General features: G+C 37.6%; 1 protein-coding gene across 3 annotated transcripts in view; it reads left to right on the top strand.

Annotated features, from left to right (window-relative positions):
* The window catches only part of ADGB (androglobin), a 235,959-nt gene that overhangs the window by 128,631 nt on the left and 94,299 nt on the right, over nt 1-13,029 (top strand). For all 3 annotated transcript variants that reach the window (XM_050787327.1, XM_050787328.1, XM_050787329.1), the window contains 6 exons: nt 954-987; nt 2,155-2,341; nt 2,829-2,892; nt 7,460-7,562; nt 10,335-10,476; nt 12,246-12,360. In XM_050787327.1, the coding sequence (XP_050643284.1) occupies nt 954-987; nt 2,155-2,341; nt 2,829-2,892; nt 7,460-7,562; nt 10,335-10,476; nt 12,246-12,360 (645 nt within the window). The remainder of the gene's footprint in view (nt 1-953; nt 988-2,154; nt 2,342-2,828; nt 2,893-7,459; nt 7,563-10,334; nt 10,477-12,245; nt 12,361-13,029) is intronic.

Genomic DNA, 13,029 nt, shown 5'->3' with positions numbered 1-13,029 from the left:
ACTTAGCTTGTGAACTTTCACTTAATTCCTCTGTACAGTAGACTCTTCTACTTCCAGAGTATCTGTGAATTCAGATTAAGAGATTTCTCATTTAATTTCTCCACTTGAAGCAATTTCAAGTGTGCTGTTTAGGCAGAAGATTGGATGCTGAACCAGAAAGATTAGGGAGAAGAAGTGGAGTTCCTTGTATAGACATTCAACCCATGTCCATGTTTTCAGCCCGTATCTCATTCTTTCCTGCTGAGGTACCTGCTAATCTACTCATTGCTTCTGAGGTCCTAAGGCATGGAGAGGCTTTGCTTTGCACTTAGTATTTACCTGTCACTACTTTGCTATCTCTTCCATCCACTTTACATAATCAAAAAAAATTGTTGACATTACCTGTAATTAGCCTGTATGAGTTTTTGCCATTTTACTTTTTACATTTATTTTTAATTGTGTTCCAGACACAATTAGTTGATATTAAATAATTAAAACAAAATTTATATACACATGAATTCAATTTAAATTCCTTGTTAAAACTTTCAGGAGCCATTTTTATAATTGAAATCAGCCTTTTTAGGTTCTGTACATTACTTGCCAGTCATAATCTTACTAATTTCTCTATATTAATGGCTGGTACCTTGTGCCAAGTAATATGTCTACTTAGGGATATTACTGTTTTAATTTAACTCTTGTTACAGGATTCAGTCATTTAATAAATTAACATATTCTGTGTCTTAATGTGACAGGCTTAAATACCCAGTCAATTATTTAATTCAATTCATGTCCTTTGACACTTAAAGTTAAAAACAAATTTTTTGTTGGTAAGTTTTAGCAAATTTTCACAAAAACCTATTTCTTCAAGGTTTAAGAAACGATATTAGCTCTTTTAGTAACTTTGGTGCTTTGGATAGCTGTAATGTTTTGTTGAATTCAAAATGGTTTCAAAATATGTTTCTTTTAATTCATAGGGAAATGCTGCTTCACAAGTTATACTTGGAAAAGGTAAATTAGTAATTTTCCTGTGACTTTTTTCAATGTACATCAAGATGCAGAGGGGCATCTCTGCTTCTTGACAGCTTCGCTTTTGGCTCTCAGCAGCCTTTCTTCAGTGTCTCCTTTGATTTGCTGAGCCTAGTCTGCTCTGGGCTTTAAAAAAAAGAGATAATTTCAATTGTTAAATTGAAGCTAAAAATAAAAATAAAAGAGGATCTGATTAAAGACCCATGAATAAAGTTCATCTGTTTTAATGCTGCACCCTGTGATCAAAACACTGAAACCATTGCAAATTCCTTAGTTTCTAAATAAAAGACTTGAATTCAAAATTATTTATATAATTTTGGATCCAGAAGTCTACAGGAATGCTATGTCGGCCAGGCATGGTGGCTCACGCCTGTAATCTCAGCACTTGGGGAGGCTGAGTCGGGGAGATCAAGAGGCAGATGGAGACCATCCTGGCCAAAATGGTGAAACCCTGTCTCTACTAAAAATAGAAAAATTAGTTGGGCATGGTGGTGTGTGCCTGTAGTCCCAGCTACTCAGGAGGCTGAGGCAGGAAAATCGCTTGAACCAGGGAGTCAGAGGTTGCAGTGAGCTGAGATGATTGTGCCACTACACTCCAACCTGGCGATAGAGCAAGACTCCGTCTCAACAAAAAAAAAAAAAAAGAAAGAAAGAAAGAAAAAAAAATGGTATGCCACATTACTTGGTAAATATAAAATAAGGCTCTAGAACCACTGACTGTGGGGAGTAATTAGATGTCTTACTGAAACACATTTGTTGCACTAGATCTTTCAAGTTTTTATTTCCCTTTCTGTTGTCTAAGCCATCCCTTCCTATAAGAATATGTCCATCAATAGCAGATTTTAAGTAAAGAATCTAGCTAATTTCTGTTGTAACTTCACAATCTCTAAAGAATCTATGAACAAATTTATCAAAGTAATTTTGAAATTTCTGAACACTCTAATATGCATAGAAATTATTATTAAATTCTCCTATGTGTATGAAATGTGTCTCTGTGTGGACCTCCATAAATGTATGAAGCCTGGATTATCTCAGTAAATATTTTCCCAAAAATAGACTTTGATATTTAACTTTCCCTTTATCATTTTACGTATCTCAATAACTTGTTATTTAACAATATAAGGTATTTTTGACATGTGTGTCTTCTAGGCACAGAGGAACAAACCGACTTTGGATTGAGTGATGCCCATCAGAGTGATGGATTAAACTTGGAAAGAGATATAGTCAGCCAAACCACAGAAACACAGGAAAAATCCCAGGAAGAACTTCCAATGACAAATAATGCTGTTTCTAAAGAAATATGGTTAGATTTTGAAGATTTCTGTGTTTGTTTTCAGTAAGTATCCCAATGGGATCAATCTGACTATGTCATAGTGGTTACACCCTGAACTGCATTAGCATACAAAGTCACATTAGGATTTATTGTTGCATATTTAATATAGTGGTTATACAACCTCTTAATTCTTAGCATCATTCAAAATAAGCCAATAACAGCCTAGTGTTGGTATAATATCAAATAAACGTTATAAAAGGGAAAATAAGTATATTGATTATCCATATAACACATTAATAGCCAAACCAATTTTAGGCCAGTTTCCACTTCTCCTCAAAGGCTTGTTTCTTAATTAAAGTGAAGAAATTTTATTCACTGGAATAATTCTTGTCCCTTTAGGGCAACTGACCCAATACTGTTGTTATTTTTTAACTTTCTTCCTATAATTATTTGATTATAAGAAACTTAACATGTAGTATTAATCTTTAAACTTAACATGTAGTATTAACCTATAATGACAATCCCATGTTAAAAATGTCTTTTTTTTCAGAAATATATATATTTTCCACAAGCCAAGTTCATATTGCCTTAACTTTCAAAAATCAGAATTTAAGGTAAATATATTATAATCTCTTCTATTCTCTTTAAATTTTTGGTAGAATCACACCAGTGGGAAACATCTTCAAATTTCTCTAAACATTTCTAAACTTGTAACATAATTATATTTTTAAAAATTATTTTTTAGAGTCTCCCACTAACCCTTATCTAAACAATAAGCAAAATTCCACTAGCTCATAACCACAAATGTGATCCATCTGACCATGTTGAATCCTGGCCTGAATTATTACACAAATACACATTAAGAAAAATTTGATTTATGAAAAAACGAAGGACATGCACAAATAAATTCACTAGATTTGGTTTCAATTAGTATTTATGTTTCCTAAAACATAAGGACACTCCACCATTATGCCTGCATTTTTCCCCCATATTATCCCTCTGCCTGGAGTTTCTACCTTTTCATCCCTGTTATCCTCTTTGCTCTTGTTCAGCTAATGCCTAGAAATCCTTCAGAATAGCATAGATACCCTTGACACTGTGAGGCTTCCCTTCCCTTGCCATGGAGTCTGGGTTAAGAGGCTCAGCTTCACCAGCCTGACCAACATGGTGAAACTCCATCTCTACTAAAAATACAAAAATTAGCCAGACATGTTGGTGTGTGCCTGTAATCCCAGCTACTCAGGAGGCTGAGGCAGGAGAATTGCTTGAACCTGGCAGGCGGAGGTTGCAGTGAGCTGACATTGCGCCACTGCACTCCAGCCTGGGCAACAGAGTGAGACTCTATCTCAAAAAAAAAAAAAAAAAAAAAAAGAGGTTCAGCTTCATGCCCTCTGTATGCTCTGTGTTCTCCTGGCATTTGCCTCCCACCCTCCCAACTTTCTGATTGCTTCTCTGTGCCCATCCTTCCCCCTACTTACTGTTAGCATGATTAGAAGGGCTGTATCCTTTTGTTTACCACTTATAAGAACATTCCTGCCATGAGGTAGGAACTGAATTTAAAAATTGTCAATCAAGGTAATTAACAAACCACCTATTGAGCAGAATTTTAAGAAAAACTATGGCACATATTCTGGGAAACTAAACTGTATTAACATTTACATATTGTCCTGTCATAGGACAAGGCCACCCAAGCATCTAATAATAATCCCACACCTCCATGAGCAGTACGCAGGGGTGGGGGAAGTAAGTAGTCCTTGAAACTTTTCTATTGCATTTGTAACACATGAAAATGGGCAGAGAAACCTTTTGATCAGACCTCAAGAGCTGCTCTGTTGCTGGCTCCTTACTCTGAAAATAAGAATAGTGACTGGGGGAAAGAAATCCTTCACCTAGTCCTAGAGTATGTGAAAACACCTAGAGGAATACTTTGACTTTATAGAGATAACACAACAATTAATTGGGAATAGTTGAACCCAGAGTATGATATCAGCATAATGTACAGTTTACAGTTTTAATTTAGGCGTATTTCCATATTTAACCTATTGCCAATGATGAAATGACAATGGTTTATGCATGTTGTAGGCCCTTAGGTTCTTTATTGCATTTACTCCTCATAACAAAACCTGTGAAAGAGATATTATTCGTGAAATGCTCATCATCACTCGCCATCAGAGAAATGCAAATCAAAACCACAATGAGATACCATCTCACACCAGTTAGAATGGCAATCATTAAAAAGTCAGGAAACAACAGATGCTGGAGAGGATGTGGAGAAATAGGAACACTTTTACACTGTTGGTGGGACTGTAAACTAGTTCAACCATTGTGGAAAACACTGTGGCGATTCCTCAAGGATCTAGAACTAGAAATACCATATGACCCAGCCATCCCATTACTGGGGATATACCCAAAGGATTATAAGTCATGCTGCTATAAAGACACATGCACACGTATGTTTATTGAGGCACTATTCACAATAGCAAAGACTTGGAATCAACCCAAATGTCCATCAGTGACAGACTGGATTAAGAAAATGTGGCACATATACACCATGGAATACTATGCAGCCATAAAAAAGGATGAATTCATATCCTTTGTAGGGACATGGATGAAGCTGTAAACCATCATTCTCAGCAAACTATTGCAAGAACAGAAAACCAAATACTGCATGTTCTCACTCATAGGTGGGAATTGAACAATGAGATCACTTGGACACAGGAAGGGGAGCATCACACACCGGGTCCTATTGTGGGGAGGTGGTAAGTGGGAGGGATAGCATTAGGAGATATACCTAATGTAAATGATGAGTTAATGGGTGCAGCACACCAACATGGCACATGTATACATATGCAACAAACCTGCACATTGTACACATGTACCCTAGAACTTAAAGTATAATAATAAAAAAAGAGATATTATTACCATCATTTTACATCTAAGGAAAATGAAGCAGATCAAATGTGAAATAACACATGTAAAACACATAGAAGAATGCCTATTGGTAAGTGATAATAAATGTTGGCTGTCATTTACTAAAGACAGTTGCATAGTAGCTTTTGGTACACATAACCATCCTAATTTAAAAGTGTATGTGGTAAACTGGTCAACTGTTCTTTATTCTGATCTTATTCTTATGAGGTGATGATTAGCACAGAATTTTTTTTCTCTTTTAAATGTCTCAGCTTGGTGAAATAAAACTATGACATTCCTTTTTATTTCCCTGAATTGTTTTAAAATTAATGGTGTGAGAAAATAACTTTCTTGGAAGGCATTGGAATATAATCTTATTGGCATTTAGTATGGCCTGAAAGGAAGGATCAGCTGTGGTCTGAGGCCAGACACTCCAGACCTTAGTGGCCTGCTGAGCTGGGGACACAGAGCCCGAAGCCTCTCCTCAGCACAATCCACTTGTTCCCTTGGTGTTCAGTGAGAGGTTAGAGCAGGGTCATTTCAAAGGTGCCATGAGCTGGCACCAGGGCAGAGCCCCTGTGTGGCCTTTAGGAACACCCCACCCCTCAATTCTCAGGCCCTTGAAAATGACAGAAAATGAGCTCCGGGCAGAAACTCCTCCTCAGGCATGCATGCCAGGCTCCCAAGTCCAAGGGTCCTTCATATTTTCAGATAGTGTATATTTGAAACAACACTCTATATCATCAACATGTCACAGCTGACAGGAAACAAATAAAATAAAGTGCCAAATGAAAACAAATGGAAAACAGGGAGAGGAGTAATCATTTAAGTCATGATTACATTGTATCAAGCATTTCTAGCACTCTTTGTTATACTTGATTAAATAACAAGGCTTCCTTTTTCATAGCATTGTTACATATTTGTCTTTCATATATTAACTGTTTTTTAAATACTATGATAGAATATGAAAAACTTTTAAAGTGTAGCATATTTCAATTAAGTTAATTGAACACATTTACCGTGTGCCATCCCTCACAATTATGTTGAAGCACTGAGAACTTGAAAGGCAATAATAATGTATTAGACAAGAGTGCCAGCCTTAGAGTCAGGCAGATGGCTATACCTACTTTTATCTCGCGTCTTTGCTACTACAAACTCTGTGACCTTTGGTAAATAGCTTACCCTTTCTGTGTAATAAGATACATTAATGTATCTAAATAATTATATTAATTATTAAGTATTATTAAGTACTATCAATGTGTAATTAGATACATTGATAGTACTCATATAGGGTGAACTGAAATTATATACATGTAACCTTTATGCAACTATCTTTTAAGGGAAGTTTTGATTTTACTAAGCACTTTATTCCATCTCCAAAACAAAAACCCACAGCCCACTGTGTCAGCAAGCAGTGGGTATTGAGTTAGTCCGTTCTCACACTGTTGTAAAGAACTATCTGAGACTGGGTAATTTATGTAGAAAAAAGATCTAATTGCCTCACAGTTCCACAGGCTGTACAGAAAGCATGGCTGGGAGGCCTCAGGAAATTTACAGTCATGGTGGAAGGCGATGGGGAAGCAAACATGTCTGACCATGGCAGAACAGGAGAGAGAGAGAGACAGCAAAGGGGGAAGTGCCACATGCTTTCAAACAACCACATCTCCTGAGAACTCCATTGCTAGAAAAGCAAGGGATAAGTCTGTTCCCCTGATTCAATCACCTCCCACCAAGCCCCTCCTTCAACATGTGGGAATTACAATCCGACATGAGATTTGGGTGGAAACACAGAGCCAAACCACGGCAGGTGTATATCTGAAGCTCCTGTGGAAAGAAGGAAGAGAGAGCTTATTTCATGTACCATCCTGTAAAATAACTTAAGACATCCAATTGGCCATTCCCATTATCTGCCACAGTTACTTACTCTGTGGCCTTCCTGCCCATCAAAGACCCATGCTTGAGTACTACTCTGCCCTGGGCTCAGTCTCTTCTCTTTCTTATTTCTGGAACAAGCATATCCCTTTTCTTTCCTCATAGAGGAGAGCTCTGCCTCTCTCTGATATGGTGGCTAGTCCAACACAGCGCTGCAATTTCCACAGATGGTTGCCAACATTCACCCAGTATAATTTTCTTCATATAATTAGATTCATAAAGTGTTTGACACTAATTTTCCTGTAAATCTTAGATGTTATACTATGTTTTCATTACAAGTGAAAATAATAGCATTGATCAACTGATATTAAGTACGACAACTGCTCTAATTTCTTGCAGTTTTCAGAAGAACGAGTGTCCTACTATCTATTTGTAGATAGTCTAAAACCTATTGAACTACTGGTTTGCTTTTCTGCATTGGTACGCTGGGGGGAGTACGGAGGTAAGAGGACTCTGAGAAAATGATAGCCTTAAAGCCCAGATCATGTTCAGGCTAGGGAACATGCAATAATAAGATTTTTAGAGGCCGGGTGTGGTGGCTCACACCTGTAATCCCAGCACTTTGAGAGGCTGAGGCGGGTGGATCACCTGAAGTCAGGAGTTCTAGGCCAGCCTGGCCAGCATGGTGAAACCCTGTCTCTACTAAAAATAACAAAACTTAGCAGGGCGTGATGGCAGGCGCCTGTAATCCTAGCTACTTGGGAGGCTGAGGCAGGAGAATCGCTTGAACCCGGGAGGCAGAGGTTGCAGTGAGCTGAGATCATGCCATTGCACTCCAACCTGGGCAACAAGAGGGAAACTCTGTCTCAAAAAAAATTTTTTTAAAAATTCAAAAGATTTTTAGAAGACAATGGATGAAGGAACTTCCTCCCTTTCCAGAGTTTTTCCAGAGTCCCACTGGACCACCTACACCACCTCCTCTGATGCTCTTACTCTGCAGACACCAGGGGTTATGCTCACTCCTGCCACCCGCACCTCTTCTGGTTGTACTAATCTGTTCACCTTTTTGTTGTACTTAGTCAATCTGTTGTTGCTGTCGTTGTTGACCTGCAAATGTCATCATTCTTAATTATTTCAACATCTATTGAAAAACAAACTATTTGTTTTCGATTTGACATTCCAACAATCTTTTCCTCTATCCCACCTTGGTCTCCTACTTTCATGGTTACCCTGTAGACTTTAAGTTTACCTTTTTTTTTTTTTTTTTTTTTTTTTTTTTTTTTTTGGTGCATCATCTCGATCATCTCAATTTCAAGCACCTGACTTCCCCCTCACTGCTTGACTCTCTAGTTCACCCTACAGAACTCCCACTCCTACAATTTTGGAAATACTGGGACTTTCATTACTCTCTACCCTGCCACTTTTTTTTCTGTCCATCACAGAGATACCCTCCACACATTTGCTCTTTTTACCCCCTCATCTAATTTTCCTGGAAAAACTTCACTATTGGTTAAACTTGATGCTATATCCAACTCGCAGTTTCAAGACAGCAGCTGAATGTGATCAGAGGGGAGAAAAACAAACATACTGGCTAGCCCTGCTTAAATTTGAGGAACGCGAATCTCAACAAGGCCTTAAGCACTGCCAGTATTTCTTTCGTTCATTTATTCTCCCACTCTTATTTATTCCTGTAGATGACTATTGCAAACCCTCAAACATGCTCTCTCTCTACAAATCTTCAACACCTACTCTTACTCTCACTCATGTTCAGCTGATGACTTGCTGCTAATCTCACTGAAGAGACAGAAGAAATCAGAAATGATTTCTGCTTTCAGAATTTCTATCTCCCTTTCCCACAATGAACTCTCTCAAAATCTAGGCCACCTTCCTTCTGTTCTAATGGATAGAAAATCTCTGCTCTTCTGCAAAGCCAACCCTTGCATAAACATGCACACACAGGCACATGCTCACAAAACTTCATTCTTTTATTCTTTGGCCTGTTTTGTTAATTTTTTTCTTTAGCTCAAATTAACAGTACATGGCACTGTAAATGTACAATAAGTATTTCCCAAATGCTTAATACTGAATGTTTGTCAACATGTAGGGCGGGGATTTTTTTTTTTAAACTGAAGTATTGTCAAGTTTTGAATGGTGTCTAATGTACAGCAGGTGGCTAGAAAATACTTGTTGTATAATAAATTTTCCAAAATTTAGTGATCTAAGTTTAGTGCGTCTACCAAACCAAAAACTCTGAAGCCACACCATATCCCAGAACATTTAAATTCTATAGGCATGAAGGCATTTCAGGTGATGTTGTGACCTTCTTTCCTCAATTCCAGTGTTTTCTGGAAATAGGAGAGAAAATATCTTGCCCTCAGTCACTGATGAACAATTAGCCCATATTATTTATCCATTTTTAAGGAAAAACTTGATATTAAATTCAAACTTTGTTAATTGCTTGCTTTCTACATAATGTCAAAGACTGAATCAAAGGTAAAAATTTTGATAAATAGGCTGGGCATGATGGCTCACTCCTGCAATCGTAGCACTTTGGGAGGCCAAGGTGGGCGGGTCACCTGAGGTCAGGCGTTCGAGACCAGCCTGGCCAACATGACGAAACCCCGTCTCTACTAAAAATACACAAATTAGCCAGGGGTGGTGGCAGGTGCCTGTAATCCCAGGTACTCCCGAGACTGAGGGAGGAGAATTGCTTGAACCCAGGAGGTGGAGGCTGCAGTGAACCGAGATTGCACCACTGCACTTCAGCTTGGGTGACAGAGTGAGAATCCATCTTTAAAAAATAATTTTTTTATATAAACAGTGAGATTTTTGGAGTTATTTTTTATTTTTTATACTGTTTTAGAGAAATCTCTTATTTTCAAGATGTAACATGTTTTCTTCCTTTAAAATTGAATCTAGAAGGATATTGTAGTTACTACCATAGAGATAATATGTAGTTACTACCATAGAGATAATAGAGATAGTTCATTATACTACAATGAAAAATGTCCTCCTGCTTCTGATTTTCCTATTCCTGGTTTCTTCACTTGAGAGGATTGTTATAAGGAAGAACATTGAGCAGGGAGGAAGACCTAAGTGTTTCTTTCTAGTAATTTACCTGGAGTAATTTCTAATGTTTTGTGAACATTCAATAATATTTCTAATGCTTTATTATTATTATTTATGTTGTTACTTAATTAAAAAAAACAGTACTAGTGAATGCCAAACTGCACTTTCACAATCAAATTTTGATACCTTTTTGCTTATCTTAAAGCCTTAACGAAAGACAGTCCTCCCATAGAGCCTGGGCTTCTCACAGCTGAGACATTTTCTTGGAAATCTCTGAAACCAGGCAATCCTGTTCTGAAGATTCACACATATGCTACCAAGGCTACAGTGGTTCGTCTGCCTGTTGGGTATGAAGTGACTTCATTTTTCCCATAATAAAAATGGTTTGAAGCCTTGCAAATTGTTGGTTACTAAAGAAGTAAACAATATAGACTCTAAGATATTGTTTCTTAAAGTAATTTCTCAAGGCATAGGTCTATCATTATTATTCTTGAGAAAAATAATTCCAAAAAAACTACATTGAGAAATACTGTACAATAATACCCCTTTGGGAGATTCATAATTGTCAAAGATTCTGGGAATATATTTAGTCAACAATACTGCTTAAGCTTGTTTAACCCAGCATTTTCTAAAATTAATTTATAAGTATTATACACATAACACTGATAATACTTTAAATATTATGAATTTTCTCATAAATATTTCTTACAAGTTTTCTCACCAATATTATAATACTTAGCAAAAACCTTCATTTTATTTAAATGCAAATTGAGAAATATGCATTTTCCCCTGCCAATCTAGATTTTCCTGTAGCTGATTTTTGTTAAATAATATTTTTAATTCAGATAAAGCTAGTTAAACACATTAGTTTCAATTTTAAAGAAAATACATATAATGGAAATTTTTTTTATTTTGATGAATAAAATTCAAAATATTACCTCAAATTTCAGATGAAATAAATATTTTCACTAGGCTTTGAAATAAACATTTTCACTAGCTTTTACTTTTTCCCAAGATCCATCATGCTTATTTTATGTGATCAATGAAAAACTATGGCTCTTATGCAAAAAGCAAAGCCTCAGCAACAAATGCTAAAATAATTGTGTCAGGCATCTAGTACTTCTAGAAAATAATACATTTTGAAACTTTAACATTTCTCACATCTCCCCTTTATACTCCAGCAAATCAAATTACTCTGTCCGAGTGCTCATTCATTGAGACAACTGAGGACAAGGAATTTAATAAAGAATCTTCTTATATCTGCTTTTTCCCCCACAGAACCTAAACCATCAGCATGTATGTTTTGAACATGCTCTAAATCTGCAGTCCCCAACGCCAGGGCCATGGACTGGTGCCGGTCCGAGGCCTATTAGGAACTGGGCAACACAGCAGGAGGTGAGCGGTGCCTGTGCTCCGCCTCCTGTCAGATCAGCAGCATTAGAGTCTCATAGGAGCAGGAATCCTATTGTGAACTGCACATGCAAGGAATCCAGGCTGGACGCTCCTTATAAGAATCCAATGCCTGATGATCTGACATAGAACAGTTTCATCCTGAAACTATCCCCAAACCAAGTCCATGGAAATATTGTCTTCTGTGAAACCGAAGACAATATTTGGTGCCAAAAAGATTGGGGACTGCTGCTTTAAATGCTCAATAACTGGAGGAACTTGAATGTCCCTGCTCTCACGATACAACAACCTGGTAGAGGAGATGCAATTAACATACATGAAATGATGCATTCATGAGAAAAAGACTATGAAGTCTACACAGCTCTATACCCACCTGAGTTCTTCTTGTTGTTAGGGAGAAATCAAGACTAGTCTTCACGCCATGACTGCAGTGTGTGGGAGGTCACTCCAGCATGTACTGGAGAGAAGTTTGGCATTTAGCCTAACTATGTTTGTCCTACATAATAAGTAAAGTATAGATTTCAAGATCCTGTAGGGTTCTTATAGAGTGCAAATTCAAAGATCCTTATCTTATCTGTGTTAAAAATTGAACTCTTCACTAACGTTTGACTTTGTTTGAGTTCCAAAGTGTGAGCAAGCAACTCACAGGTCAACTGCTACCACCCAGAAAGCACTCGGTTCTCATCCAGCACCCCTTCTCTTTAAGGAGACACATGCTACTCTTCAACGCATACTCCCCGGTAGGACACGCCATACACATCTGCAGCATGGTGTCATTTGTCATTGGGGATGAACACGTCGTGCTGCCCAACTTCGAACCAGTAAGTATTTTTGCAATAGCTATTTATTTATTTATTTATTTATTTAGAGGTGGAGTCTCACACTGTTGCCAGGGCTGGAGTGCAGTGGCATGATCTCGGCTCACTGAAACCTCTGCCTTCCAGATTCAAGCAATTCTCCTTGCCTCAGCCTCCCAAATAGCTAGGATTACAGGTGCACGCCACCATACCCCGCAATTTTTTTGTGTATGTTTAGTAGAGACGGGGTTTCACTATGTTGGCCAGGCTAGTCTCAAACTCCTGACGTCATGATCTGTCCGCCTCAGCCTCCCAAAGTGCTGGGATCACAGGCGTGAGCCACTGCGCCCAGCCACAACTACAATTTTTCTGTGCTTTATTTTCAAAGATTTTGAACTAAACACATTTTTATTTTATATTCAACTTACTCATTTTTTACCTTTTAAAACTGTTAAGTATACTCTGCAAGAAATCCCCACATGCAACCATGAAGTGTATAATGAAGTCTGAAGCCTGTAGGTATACAAGTGAAATATGTATACTTTTCTCCAACAACTCCTGTCACCTCTACTCTGTTGAATCTCTTTTCATTTCTGTTAATATCTTAGTTAGATCCCGTGGTATCATTGGTTCTTTGGGGTATAAAAGATCAGTGCAGTCATTTTTAATACAGTTTAAAATTTTGGTCTCTTT

Source organism: Macaca thibetana, chromosome 4 (assembly GCF_024542745.1).
Source record: "Macaca thibetana thibetana isolate TM-01 chromosome 4, ASM2454274v1, whole genome shotgun sequence".
NCBI lineage: Eukaryota > Metazoa > Chordata > Mammalia > Primates > Cercopithecidae > Macaca > Macaca thibetana.
This window is presented reverse-complemented; position numbering and strand designations above follow the sequence as displayed.